General features: G+C 38.8%; 1 protein-coding gene across 3 annotated transcripts in view; it reads left to right on the top strand.

The window, feature by feature from the left end:
- The first annotated feature begins 74 nt into the window (after window positions 1-74).
- The window catches only part of IARS2 (isoleucyl-tRNA synthetase 2, mitochondrial), a 28,754-nt gene continuing 14,045 nt past the window's right edge, over window positions 75-14,783 (top strand). For 2 of the 3 annotated variants that reach the window (XR_014227708.1, XM_082307175.1), the window contains exons 1-12: window positions 75-438; window positions 991-1,113; window positions 2,160-2,316; window positions 3,498-3,646; window positions 3,745-3,794; window positions 3,893-4,002; window positions 4,088-4,178; window positions 4,575-4,690; window positions 6,084-6,253; window positions 7,170-7,260; window positions 7,468-7,619; window positions 8,624-8,784. Coding sequence is in view for 2 of the 3 variants with exons in the window: in XM_082307175.1 (XP_082163301.1) it covers window positions 196-438; window positions 991-1,113; window positions 2,160-2,316; window positions 3,498-3,646; window positions 3,745-3,794; window positions 3,893-4,002; window positions 4,088-4,178; window positions 4,575-4,690; window positions 6,084-6,253; window positions 7,170-7,260; window positions 7,468-7,619; window positions 8,624-8,784 (1,613 nt within the window). In the remaining variant the exon portion in view is untranslated. Of the gene's footprint in view, window positions 439-990; window positions 1,114-1,400; window positions 1,482-2,159; window positions 2,317-3,497; window positions 3,647-3,744; window positions 3,795-3,892; window positions 4,003-4,087; window positions 4,179-4,574; window positions 4,691-6,083; window positions 6,254-7,169; window positions 7,261-7,467; window positions 7,620-8,623; window positions 8,785-14,783 lie in introns of those variants that run through there. The other variant, XM_082307176.1, reaches the window with a different exon arrangement.

Genomic DNA, 14,783 nt, shown 5'->3' with positions numbered 1-14,783 from the left:
GAAACGCCCCAAATCCTTCCGGCTCCGGGGAGGGCCGCGGCGCTCCCCCATCCCCCCGCCCCGCCCGTCGGGAGGGGAGGAAAAACGCGTTGCTGCGCGGCGCGTCCCCTCCCGCGGCCCGTCGCCGCCGCCGCGCCGCTCGCCGTAGCGCAGGCGGAAGTGCTTCCGCGGGGCGCGTCGCAGGCAGCCGTCAGGATGTTCGGGGCCTGGCGGGCGCCGCCGCTGGCCCGGGCCGGGGCGCGGGTCGGGCTGCGGGCCCGGGCCGGGGCCGCCTGGGGCTGGGCGCGCTCCGCCGCCTCGGAGGCCGACAGCCGGCAGCCCGCGGCGGAGAGCCGGCAGGACGCCCAGTACCGGGACACAGTGCTGCTGCCGCGCAGCCGCTTCCCCGCGCAGCTCCCGGGGCGGCTGCAGCCCGAGACCGAGCTGGAGACGCAGCAGGTAGCGGCCGGGGCCGGGGCCGGCCTGCCCGGGGTGCGGCGGGGCTTGGCCCGGCGGCGGAGCCCCGGCCCCGGGAAGGAGGGCGGGGGTGGGGGGCCGGGGTTTGTTTACGGGCCCGCCTCGGCTGCGGCGGGCTGCCGGCGGGTCCGGGCTGCCGGCGGGTCCGGGCTGCCGGCGGGTCCGGGCTGCCGGCGGGTCCGGGCTGCCGCAGGCAGCGGCCGGAGGAAGGCGAAGAGCTGGGGGGCGTTAGTTGCTTACTTAGTTGTAGTCTGCGTACTCTCAAGTTGGTTGTGGCTTCGTTTGCAGGGAGAGTGACGGCCCTCCTGGTAGTGGAGAGCCGGAGCAATAACATTAGGCGTAGTGTTATGCCTGCCTCGGGCTTTTTAATAGTTTTAAACATTTTTGACATATTCTGTTACAGAGTTACAGAAGTTAACTCTCCGTGTTTGTTTGTTTGTTTTCAATATACGTTTTACTATGAAGCCAAAATTCAAACTTTTTGGAAATGCAAAGACCTGCGATGATTTAGGTGTTTTCTTGTTGTCTCTACAGAAATGTGGTTTTTTGGAACTCTATTCATGGCAAAGGCAAAGGAAAGCAAAGCAGGAATTTTGTCTTCATGACGGACCACCTTATGCCAATGGAGACCCTCATGTTGGCCATGCATTAAATAAAGTAAATATCTGCTCGTTCATACTGTACTGTTTTGAAGTGGTAAATACTTCCTATAATTTGCTGTGTGTTCTCTATTTCCACTTAAAACAATAACGCTTTGAAGTGTTTGGTGTTTTGGTAGACAGGGCTTTTAAAAAGCAAATGCCATGGTGACGTAGATCCCATATGATGCCACGGTGGCATAGATGACATAAATACCATGTACCAGTATATGGTATATATACTATATGCTGAATGCTCATTTATGAGGCTGAACGTTTCAGTAAAAAGAGAACATTTTTTTTTAGAGAAAGTCCAGCCTTCATTCCTAAGCAACATTAAATGCACAGTTTATCTGTGTATTGAACATATCACACATACGCACATGGGTAAGTGTATATTTCTATATGTAATAATGTTACTGTAACGCATGGTTGAGCTGTGCCTTGCTATTTTTTTTTCCTTTGAGTATTTTGTAAGTTTGTTATATTGCATTTATTTTATTTTATCTGGGTATCTTCAATGGAATCACAATGACTAAATGTTGATGGTTTTTAAAATGTAAATTTCAGCTTCAAAATAGTACTCCTAAATACATTTGGATACATTTAGATTCAGTCTTGAGAATGACAGCATTACATGTGCCATAAAGTGGGAAAGACTAAAATGTGACCACAGCTTCTTAAGGTACTAGTTCTAAAGCTTGGACTTCTGAAAATGACGAGGTTTGGTAGGTTATCACTTCTATCAAAAAGCAGTAATGTGCACTCGGCCAACACTGTAGAGCCAGCTCAATGTTTTAATGATGAGAGCAAGTAGGATTTGTTTGCTTCAGGTCTTGCATCTTTCAGTTATACAGAATGTGAATTCCTTTGATCAGAGGTCCTTTGAGGTTCTGCCAAAACGCAAAATGATGAGCAAGAAAAAAAATCATAAACGGATGGTCTTATATGTAAATGTATTGTGCAGCCTTTTATGTTTGTTTTTTAATAGGAGGGTCTTAATTAATAATGTAGCTATTCCACATGGGGGAGCTAAAGTGATAACTGACCCTTGTGTCTTTTCAGATTTTGAAAGACATCACTAATCGCTTCTACATGATGAGAGGTTATAAAGTACATTATGTGCCAGGGTGGGATTGTCATGGATTGCCAATTGAGTTGAAGGCATTGGCAGAAGTCAAAGGAGCTGAAAATCTTTCACCAATGGAAATTAGACAGAGAGGTAAACTACTATTTGCAATATCTTTATAGAGAAAGTTGGCTTAAGTATTTGTACATCCTACTCGGCATATTTTGAATTTTATGCTTTATAAATATCTTTTATACTTTATTGTGTGCTTTTCTAGTAGCTGTTGGTAACATTTTCTAGGATCACTGTATGTATTTGCCAAGCAGATTGAGTACAATGTAATCTTACGAAGTAGGATAATTGAACACAGGCTTAATTCGTTGCTGTAATGAACATGCATAGCATTGACCATGGGTTTAAAAAAACAAAGGGACTGAGGTTTGGATTTCTGCTTTGCATAACTGTGTAGCAGCATGAAACCAGTATGTATCAGATCAGCATGCTTTTGGGTTTTGAAGACTGAATTTGCTGAGGAGCTAAAAAGAAGCTCCTCATAAACTGGGAGTCCCTGCTTGAGCAGGGGGTTGAACCAGATGACCTCCAGAGGTCCCCTCTGACCTCAACCATTCTGTGATTCTGTGATAAAAATTGGGCTTCATCAAGACAGCTTGGCCCAATATCATAATTACGGATGTATTTGTTGGCTCTGTTTTTAACAATACTACAAAACTATAGGGGTGGATCTTTCAGAGCAAGTTAGTCTGCGTTATATGGAAACTTTTGAAAAAATAATTTCAAATACCATATGTGTTGAAAGACAACAGCATTCAGCTGCAAAACTATTTGTAATGAGCAATTTAAACTGCTTTAGCTTGAAATTGCAGCAATGAAATGGGCTAACTTATTTTCGTGTGCATGTTGCTTTGAAAAGTTTGGATCAGCATCAACAGAGGTGGCTAATTTTCACTCTTATTTTACAGTATTTGAGAATGCATTTTGAGAAATTGTTCATCATAACTAAATATACTTACTTTTTCCCTCTTTCTTAAAAAGAAAGGTTATGTTCTGGAGACACTTGTGCTTTATGTCCCCATATTAGTCAAAAAGTGCCACTCCTGGATCTTTTTACTCTTTGCAGTCATTTTATGTAACTAGTTCTCTGAAATACATTTTTTTGAGCCATAATGATCTATTTAATACACGTCGGTAATTAGTGCACAGTTTCAATATGTTCAGCTCAGGCTTTTCTAAAAAATGTCAATAGCATATTTTAAATGGTATTGTATTGGTCTTAGTGGCCTAAACCATGTGCTTAATGGAACTATTCCCTTCAGCCAGAGAATTTGCAGAAAGAGCAATTGAGAAACAGAAATCCGCCTTCATTCGTTGGGGCGTAATGGCAGATTGGGCTAACAGCTACCGTACATTTGATCCAAAGTATGAAGCAAACCAGCTGAGAGTCTTCTACAAAATGTATGATAAGGTATGTTGAACTTTTGTTAAAGTGTGTTTTGTTTTGTCATGAGTTTCGAGTCTCCTAACTTTTTTTTCTTTTTTTCCCCCCCTCCCTTTCCTCTTTAGGGTTTCATTTATCAGGACTACAAACCTGTGTTCTGGTCTCCTTCAGCAAAGTAAGAATCAGCTTACTATTTTGTCTTCAAACCTTTAGCAAGGATATCAATAGCTTTTCATGTTTGAGTGTATTAATTTATGTTTGATATCTGCCCAGAACAGCCTTGGCTGAAGCAGAGCTTGAATACAATGAGCAGCATGTCAGTCGTTCTGTGTATATGAAATTTCCCCTGTTAAAGGCACCACCTAAGCTGACTTCTGTGATAGGTATGACTTCTGCATAGATTTTAAGACTGATAACTTTTATTTTTGTTATAACTGTGAGTAAAATACTTCTTATTTACATCTGTAGATGGATCATCCCCTGCTAGTGTGCTAGTCTGGACCACGCAACCTTGGACTGTGCCAGCCAATCAAGCAGTTTGTTACATGCCGGATTCAGCGTATGTGTCTTTAACTTGGTTCAGTGATGTGCGTCAGTCCTTGTCAATATTTATCAGCAAAGTTAAAATGTTCTGGACTACCATTACATTTTATTTAAGGCATCTTTTTTGTGTTTGGTTTGGTTTGTTTTGTTTTGGTTGGTTGGTTGGTTTTTCTTAGTGACACAATTGTAAGCTTTGTTGTATCTCTCTTAATATATTAATTTCTGCTTTTTTAAGTTATTTCTTCTTCCTGATGTTACGTTATCTTGAAATTATTTTGAGATTTAGAAGTGAATTGGACATGTATGTTTTAAACCATATTTTGCTGTCTTTTAGAGATGGAGCATTTAAAGAATTTGTAGCTTTATGGTGTTTGTAATTATTTAGTATCACAAATATATATTTGCATTGTAGATATTCAATTGTGAAATGCACAACTACTGGTGAACACTTCATTCTAGCTGCAGATAGAGTTGAATCTACAGCTGCTGTTTTGGACACGCAGTTTGAGGTTGTGTCAACGTGTAAAGGTAGGTTTTAATATTGTTAATCTTGCTTAGAAATCTGCTTGTAGGTGTCTGAAAACTGCTTCAGTTTTGATGCACTACTAAGTTTGTTCTGAGAACAGGCTTCACTAAAAGAATACAAAGAGGAGCAGTAGTCTGTCAGATTTAGTATTGGTGTCTTATAGCTCAAATTTTCATCCATAGATTTCAAAGTACTTTTTAAAATCCAGATTCACACTTGGAAAGCTTAAACACGGAGTGGAAGTCTGTTCAGTATCAAAATCTTCGTTACACTGAATGCCGTTTGTCTGTCTTTCTCATCCATTGCTGATGAGAACAAGGGGCTAATTACAGGTATGCTTGCTGACTGCCTGATTGCTAAATTCTACAAAAACTATTGAAATTACCTAGTGTAGCGGAATCGGTAGCACTATCAGCCGTTGTTGTCATGTTATGTTACTTTTCAAGTTTTTCATTGTTAAGAGGCGTCTTGAGCCTTCACCATAGCCATGAAGAGTAGTGAGGTATCGTAGGTGACTGTTGTCGGTACGGACAAACTAAAGCGGTTAAGTTTGCATCCTAACAAACTGCATAGTGATATTTCTTAATAGACAGACTTCTGATTCGGTGTCATGAGTCGGGATTTAATGTGTCATTTGTCAACTTTATTCATTTGCCTTTATCAGTGATTCAGTGCTGGAAATATGCTTATCTAAAGGAGGTGAGAATGGTGGTTTCTGTGACTTTTTCAGATTGTTTTGTTGTCTTTCTAAACATGTTTCTTCTACGAAGAAAGTGTTCAATGAAGGCTATTTTGTCATATGAAGCATTCCTCAAGCTCTGTGGTTCTTGACGTTCAGCAAGGCATTACTACTAAGATTTCTTCAGTGTTTTTTTTAACCTTAAATTGTCACTAGTTTCATTTGTGCTCTACTCTCTTAATTTGTACATAATTTAGAGAATTTAAATTAGTTGTTCATGATAATATTAGTACTTTGTGGCAGACCTAGGAATAGATCCCAAATTCAAGGGTTTTAGCTTAGTCAATCATTACTGTGATCTGTTTTCAGAACACTGAGATAGTGATCCCCAAGGAATGGGAACGCGTGGAGTGTCTCTAGGTGGAATGTCACTACTAACAGAATACCATTTTCTAAAGTAGAAGAAAAGCTTTTTCTTCAAAGGAAAAAAAAAAAACTTGCAAGATTAACAATGCAGGGAATTTCAAAGCATTTGGATGAGGACCCCCAAACAAGATAAAGTAGTAGTACATCTGTATGGTAACCCAGGCATACACTTGCTGATCAGTTGTTCCATTTCTGCTCTCTGAAAAAAAGAAGCTGAATGCATGAATTGTTTCTCTGTTCTCTCTTCTGTTTTGTTTTTGGTTTTTTTTTTTTTTTTCCTCCACCCCCAGGTGTGGATTTGGCAGATGGTTCTTGTGCTCATCCCACAATTCCTGGCAGAGTCTCTCCTCTGTTACCTGCAAATCATGTGACAATGGCAAAAGGAACAGGATTAGTTCATACAGCCCCGGCTCATGGTATGGAAGACTACAGTGTAGCTTCCCACCATCAGCTACCCACGGTACTTAGTTTTTCAGCTGTTGCTCTTGATTTCCTGCAACTGTTTGATCACGTGCCACTAAAGCGATTGTTGTAATTTGTGCATAAAACTTGAAAATGTTTTGAAGCATTCAGATAAGTGTGAGTATCACTAATGGCCTGCAGGAATGCAGGGCTAACCTTAAAAAAGTGTGTATCAAAATAAAAGGATGAAGGTTTTCATTCATCTGCTAATTAAAGCTTGCAGGGAAGTGGTAAAATAGAATCAGATTTCTCTTCTCTCTCTGTGTTTTTGTTTTTTAAAGAATAACAGAGACAGCAGTTCTCAGATACTGGCTTTCCGTACTCAGAATTGGCTTTTAAAGCTGTATCTTGCAGACCAGTAAATCACTGGTTATGTAGGTCATTATTACTATTCTTTTTCAGCAAAGCTTGTTTTAAACACATACATAAATACAGTTCAATTATGCATGATCAGTTTGTGTTTGATGGAAATGAAGATGCAGGGTATCCTTTTTCTCTTTTACCTTTTTAAAGAGGTGACTCTTGAGATGTTCCAAACCCTGATTATACTCATACTTCTGGTTGGGCTTTTTTGAGGGTAGGGTTTTTCATGGGGTTTTGTTTGTTTGGCTGGTTTTGGTTTTCATTGTTAGTTGGAAAGTCATTGAAGTACTAACCAGTGAGTTGATGTAAGACAGTTGTGGTATATCTGCAAACGCAATGGTGCTCATTTCTTCTGATACATAAAATTCACTTGCCTGGTAGATTACTAAATTTCAGTTCACTAAATCTGAAGTGTACTTAAATGTAACATACTTTCCTAATCATCAGGAAAGTAGTTACTCAGCAGAGTACTTAACTCACTTTTGAATACTAAAAAGGTAATTAATTGCCACATGGTATTTTATTAACATGATTAACATATTTATTTTAAGGATTGCCTTGTGGATGAAAGTGGGTTTTTTACTGAAGCTGCAGGTCCCGAACTTCAAAACAAGAATGTCCTTGAAGAGGGGAATGAAGCTGGTGAGTACTTGATGTTTAGCCATGCGTTACTTTCAGTTACATTCCTGCAGGTATATTTTGAGGGTTCATATAAACTGAACACATTTTCGATGTGGATGAGGTGCAGGCGCTTCTTCTTATGTGTTCATCGTGGAAAGGAATGAATAGAGGTTAAAAGTAGCAGTATGTTCAAATCAGATTTTCATCTTGCCTCATTTTTTCTCTCAGTCATTAGGATGCTTCAAGCAGCTGGGAGTTTGTTAAAAGAGGAGAAATACGTGCACAGTTACCCATATGACTGGAGGACTAAAAAGCCAATGATTATTCGTGCCAGCAAACAGTGGTTTGTAAACACAGCAAGTGTGAAGGCTACAGCACAGGTATATAATGTTGCTTTCTTATGGGACATTTAAAGACAGCTGATGCCATTTGGAATCAGCAAAACAATCTTGCTATAGCTCACTCCAGAATATGTTCTTCTCTAGGGTTTACAAACACTAGTTGAAAAGTGTTAGTTATTTGTAGAAGTGATGAATGTTGTTGATTTTTTTTGTCAATATTGATATAATCCAGGATAAATACACTGACTGACATATTTGTTCATTGTATTTACAGGAGATGTATAAGTTTCTTAGAACTACTGAATTTTTTTCCCTAAAATATTTTTAAAAATACAGTGTTTCAAGGAATTAAATCAGAAGAGACAATTCTATCACTATTAAAATTACCTTTGTTGTTATGGTAGCCTTGCATGGCCAGAGATCTTTGTTTTCTCCCCTATTAATTTTTCCACAGTCCTATTTTAAATAACTTTAAAACTTTTTTTTTTTTTAAATGCAGTGCTTTTTGAAATTATGTGCATCCACACAGAAAACTCAGACCAGCACCTTAGGCTGTCTTGGGTAACAGCGATTTCATTCTAATGAGGGCATGAGGTGCTTATTCCATATTCATCTTTATCTAGAATGAAGGAAAATACGATGGTTATTCACTGGGGTTGAGAGTGAGTGGTAGCCCACGCTCTAATACAGTCAGCATGTATCAAGATGTGGTTTCAAAGCAGACAACAGTGCAGGACACAATGAGCTATTGAACTTCAGATAGAGATACTGATGCCATTTCGAACTCACTTTAGGGTGCGTCTGCTAGAGAATCAGAGCTGGCAAAAAAGCATTGGTTGCTCTGTGGGGACATGTACCGTATGTACAGCATTCTGAGAGCGTTATTGAAGAGCAACATGCGGTGAAGTAAATGTGACAGTTGCCCGAGAATGTGTTACTCACTACTGGGAGTGTAGACCTTTACCTTTTTTTTACTGGTAGCATAAACAGTGTTTGTCGGAACACTGAAGCGTGTTCAACAATTCCCCCTGTCTACTTTATAGGAAGTGCTGAAAAAAGTGAAAGTTATTCCTACATCTGCAGTGAACAGAATGCTCGAAATGCTGGACAGAAGGACGTTTTGGTGTATATCACGGCAAAGATGTTGGGGTGTTCCGATTCCTGTTTTTTATCAGAAGAACACAGGAGAATGCTTGATAAACAGGTATTTGTCTAGCTTTATGTACTGAATAAATGAAGGAATGAGCGCTGTCTGTTGTGCTGCAGTTACACAATATTGTAGAACTTCTAACTATTTAAGTATAAATACACGCTTTTACTTGCAATTGTTTATACACAGAACTAATTCAGCTATAAATTAAAACAATCAAAACATCATTGCTGAAGGTGTATGTACTTGTATGCAAGTAATAGGAATCAATTTACTTAGATACTTAAGTTACCTGAACAAGTCCCCTTGATAGTAATTGCTGCTTTCATCCCTCATCTTCAAGCTAAGTGAGCTGGCAGTAATCACTGGCCATTACATTTAAGCAAGGAGTAAAATGCAAGCTGTAGTTAGAATAGATTGCAACTGTAGTTGTAGCACTGTAAATTGAACAATACAGGTGTATTGTCAAAATAGCTTTTTTAATTGAGTAAGTGACAATGGGATATCTGAAGTGGAATATCCAAATTGATTGCAGAATAAATAACTACACTTTGCTTCAAAATGAAATTAGAGTGGTTTTGAAGAGCCAGCCTTAATAAATGTGAGTGACCTTTAGCTATATGATTTGGTATGTCTAAAGCTTCAGATGCTAGCCTTATTCTGCCATCTTTTGGTTAAGTTAATAGTATCCAGGTATTGCAAACACTGCATTTCAGGAATTCCAGACAATGATGTAATGTGGAGGAAATCTAAGCTATGCTTTAAAACAAGAAACCTCAACCAAATACGATCCTTTTCTGTCTTTTAAGGAGTAATGGGAGTTCTGCTTTTACCCCTTTGAGGAACAGAGGTTTTCAATTATGAATATCCTCTAAGAGATGATTTCATAAAAATAGTACTGTGGAGTTCCACATTCATTGTTTATTTCCATAATTGTTTTCTGACTTGAGATATGCTAGTGTAACTCCATTTTATACGTCTTAACCTTAAAGTGTTTGTGCAAATTTGTTATGGATAATAAGATTGCATAGCTGGAGATGAACTTAAGTAGTGATGCAGAACTCTTTTTATTCTGGTGTGGAATAAATATGCTGTAGAGAGTCCAGCATGTTTTCCAGAGGCTGGACTGAGCATGTAAGTACAGTAGTAGGTGAGGCTTAGGGTGTGGAGAGCAGGGAATGGACTTTAAGTAGTTAGTCCTTAGCTTCACCTAGTGTGACTGGGTGTGTAGGTACACAGATATGTACTTTGACTCTCTCACAGTAGGCAGTAACTGTGAGAAAAGACCACAATAACTGTAGTCGTTTATAGTACCTGAATAATGCTGACGCAGATCAGGAAATAAAGGGATGGGGCTCTGTGGGGTGTAAAATCATTTTACCTGCAGAAACTGTTACCGTATTAAAAAGTAAGTATATGTTCACATTAAAAAATTACAGTTTCTGTGAAATACTGATTGTAGTCTGTGGAGTAGGCTTGAGTGTGTTGCTTGTGCTTGCTTAAAATTGTTAAATATGTAGTTTAACAACAAAATAAAAGTGTAATGAAAAACAGTTTAGCAGTTGGCAGTCAAATGTGAAGAGCAGCATGAAGCAACGGCACCTTCAGAACATAGAGGAGCTGACCTAGCTGGCACAGAAAGCATTTGAAAGGAGGGATGCATGGGAATTCCTTTAGTTTGTAGTAAAATGACCTTGAAAGCCAGTGACCTGTATTAACGAGCATGTCTTTTGTAAGCGCTTGAGCTGTGTGAGATTATTGCTGGAGTTGTATCATATGTGGCAATCGGGGCATTTTGGTGTGATAAACTGTGCAATAGTTTAATAACTCGACCTTTGGAGGTATTGGCCTAGCACTCACACACGTAGGTGAATGAACACAGGGACAGTATGGCCTGTGCGATTAGAATTGATCTGGGGAAAAAAAGAGACATATCCAATATGCTTGAAAAGTAGATTTATTTCATTTGACTGGCAGCTTCTGATGTTCATTTATAGTCAGTACTCTTTGCTTCTAACATAGTTTACAGTAGAGGTGAAATTTTCAAAGACAAGTGTAAAACACTCATTAAATATTTAAAGTTAGCTGTAGCAGACTTCTGTAACAAGAGTAGGAAAAGTGCGCAGAATATTGGCCTATGGAAATGACAGGCAAATTTAGAAAGCAGTCTGTCAATTCATAGGTCATTTTCCTGGACACCAGTTCTTACTGAAATAAACAGCTAAGCCTAAATATTTTGTTGCATTTGCATTATCATTTTGAAAATCATGTCGCAATAAGTTGCTGACATATTTCTAACACAAGAAGATTCATATTCAGATTGTGTGAATAATTAATATCATTAAACAACAGTAAATAACTTACATTGCAAAACAAAAGCTGTTTTTTTTTATCCTGAATAAATACGTACTTCTAGTAGTAGCTGCTCTGGAGTTTTTGAGTGGCTATCAAAAGTAACAGCATCTCCACTGGAAGTCAGTGTAGTCCACATGGAGTTGCTGTTACATATGAGAGCACCATGGTCAATCTTGAGTAATCCTGCTTGTGTATCACCTGTAAAAAGACTTAAAAAAAAAAAAAAAAAAAAAAAAAAAAAGCCCCTAAAATAAACCGCTGTGTTTCCCTCTAAGTGAGAGTCTCCCCTGAATTTGTCATGCGAAAGGCTGCAAAAAGCTTTTCTTTCAAGATGCAACTGTTCATTTCTAACAGAATCTTTTTCCCACACCAACAATCCTGTCTTTCGAACTTGAAAGCCAAGAGCTAGATTGTAATCTTGTACGCAACAAGTTTGATGCAAGATCTCCATGAGTCTTCCTTTTTGCTGCTGTGGCCTCCCATAGCCCTAAAAGACACTTGATGTATGACGCTGTTGTCTATGCTTATAAATTTAATACTCTACTGATTATTAGATTCTTTATATAGAGTATACCACATCATATTATGATCAGGAATTAAAAAATTATTATAAAATAACAAAACCCTATATGAGAGAAAAGAGAGAACAATTTGTCATTATTGCCATTTTCAGTAAGAATACAGAGGTAAGATTCTGTGCAATTTTTCTGCACGAGTGGAGAAAAAAGGCTTTAAATAGAATATGTGCACAAATAAACACTTATACTGTTTGTCAACTTCCAAAATTGAATAGATTTCAAGAGAAAACATTCTGATTCTAGGAAATTCTGTAACTCGTGGAAGAGAAGAGAGAAAGAGCTCCAAAAGTAAAATGAGAGATTTGTATTTCTAGTAGTAGCTCAGACGAGGTAATAAATGTGAGATACTTACTTTAATCTGACCTCATGCAATAATTTCTTTACAAATTCACTGTTCAGATATTGGTAATAATTACTATTGCAAAGATCATTCTAATGCTTGAGAACTTTTGTCCCCTTCTCTGTTACTTTGATTAACAAGTAACTTAAATTTCTGACAAAGAAAACCCCAACCTGTTTTTGAAGTGCATCTACCCTGTGCTCTAATTTGCTTTTTAAAATATTAAGACATTTCAGTGACTTGTAAGCAATAGCAACTTACCATAACCTAAATACTTACTGCTGCAGTATCAACGTTCACGTAAAAAAGGATATAACTTACCCTCTTTACTGTTGTTTGAAGAGAGGTCGAGAGAACGTCAAGCACTGTATTCTTCTCCTCCTGGCTATATCTTAATGCTGCCTAATTTCTGTTAACACATTAAATAAGTGTTCAGCGTAATCAATATCAGACTTCAGAGTGATTGGCTGGTGTCGTGGTAGCGTGAATTGCCATAGGAGTTTCAGTGTTAAAACGTAGCGAGTGACACGTAATGCAAGTTCTTCTAGATAGTGTATGAATACAGGGCAAAGTTTTACAATGGTGTTTATTGCTAACTCAGTGAATTATCATGCTCACGTTGAAGCCCACAGATTATAAAGTGATGAGTAGTTATTTGAGAAAGGTGGTTTTCACTTGCACCTTACATAGAAGTGCTTTGCAAAAATCTTTGTCCTTATGATACAGATACCTTAAATATAGTCATTTTTCTCACTCTGGTAATAGTTAATCGTAAGGATCCTGGGAAGAGATTAGAGGAACGGGGGGGCGGGGTGGTGGTGGTGTTTGTTTGTCTTGGGTTTTTCAAACTGTAAGAGGAAAAAGTATTTGGTGAAATGGTATCCTGGAAATCTTTGATCTTAACGATCTCCTCTTATAAAATACTTGACTGTTAATGTTCACTTCCATTCTGCAGGGAAATGGAATATAATGAAAAAAACTTGCACTGCTAAAATGTTTTTTCTTTTATTTTAAACTATGATAGGATTTTGAGAATATTGGTCAATAAGTTGGCTTCAGTGTCACTGACTCTATTTCTTGTAAGTGATTCATAACACAAATCTGACCTTCTTTTAGTTGTCTGAAAACTTTGATCTGTAGCATAGTCATATCTGTTAGTTCACGTGTCATGAAAATGTGTCTTTAAAATAATTCTGCCCTTCATAAATTAACAGTATAAGCCTTTGCAATGCACTTGGTAAAAGGTCAGTCCATAGTATATCTTGTAGTAATGGTGTATCTACAATAGTAGGCAACTGTTGTGTGGTATTGGCAATACTTACTGTAAATGAAGGCAGTCATTTTATGATGGTTTCCCAAGGGAGGTTGATAGCAAGGTTTTATTTGTTTCTTGTCCCTCCCTCTGCCTCCGACGGAAAGAAGAGTTCATCCTCACTACAGGTTATATAGTTTGCACTGACACCATGTTTCAGGTCCCCCCCCTTGTTAATTTCTCCAAATATTTGTCTGATGGGCCTGACCCTAATCCTTATCTCTTCCATTGAGGAGAGATGGCATTGCAATGAACAGTTGCAAAGTCAGAAAACTGGTGGCGCTTTAGGCTGTATCTCCTTTACTTAAAGCTTAGAACATCTGACAAACTGAGATTTCTGCTGTCATCAAACTGAATCCAGACAGTTGCTGGAAAGCGTCGCTTGCTAAGAGTGTATTCCTACATCTTGTCCAAGGTAGCTGTTAGTTTTGGTCTGTAGCTGGATTTATCACCTTTTAAAAAAAAAAACCAACATTGATATCATCAAATACCTGTTGAATGCTTTACAATGTATAGTTTGAAAATGAATTCATCACTAGAGTTTATGTCCCTCCACCGAAATGTATTTGCAATATGGAAAAGTTATGTGGAAGACAAGCTTAGTTCCTGTTTAAATTTTCTACTTGCTTTCTAAGGCATGCCGGTAGCTTTTCTATACTAGGCTCTCATTTGATGCCAGAGCCATTAGCTGAGCACTGAATTACTTCTTCCATGAATCACTCAACATGCTCTAACATTTTAGCTGATAATAAGCACGTTTTAGGGTAAATTATCCTCTTTTTAATTTAGCTACTCTGTCTTCTGCTGGTGGCTTCATGGGTAAGACTTGGCCAGTAACAGGAAGGCATTGAGACTGTGGAGAGCGCTCTTGAAATATTCACTTGGAGACAACTAGTTATCCATAATTGTCTTTAAAAATACACTGATAGTGTATTTGAGAAGAATCAAAGATGGAGCCTTATGTTGGCAAGGAGTGAAAAATAATGTTGTGTATTGCTTTTTTTTAAAATGGTCCCAGGTGCTACAGTCTGTGCCATCACTGAAGGTCTGGGTGTGAAGCCAGCCTCTTCATTGGAAGGTACTGACCCCACAAGAGAAAGACAAATTCAGTGGAATAGTTCAGTCTGGGCTGAGACAAACAAACTTCTCCTTGGCTTATTCGATTTTTCCTGAGAGCTTTCTGAATTGGAAGGTTTAGTCTGAAGGAGGCAAGACATAAGGGATGCTTATCAGCTGTCTGCCAGGAATCTACCAGGACTGAAGTTGTTTGCTTTTGTCTTGGAGAAGTAACACTTCACAACTGGAAGTATAGGCTAATAGGCCTCTCTGCAAATATTTCTCAAAGGAAAAGATACCATTCAGAACTGGAGCTCCTACATGTTGTTTTACCAAGATAAATGCTAGAAGATATATTACAAAGCCATAAATTGTGTCCTATCATCATTAAACTGGAAGGTGAATGATATCC

The sequence above is a fragment of the Platalea leucorodia genome, assembly GCF_965183815.1.
Source record: "Platalea leucorodia genome assembly, chromosome: 3".
NCBI lineage: Eukaryota > Metazoa > Chordata > Aves > Pelecaniformes > Threskiornithidae > Platalea > Platalea leucorodia.
This window is presented reverse-complemented; position numbering and strand designations above follow the sequence as displayed.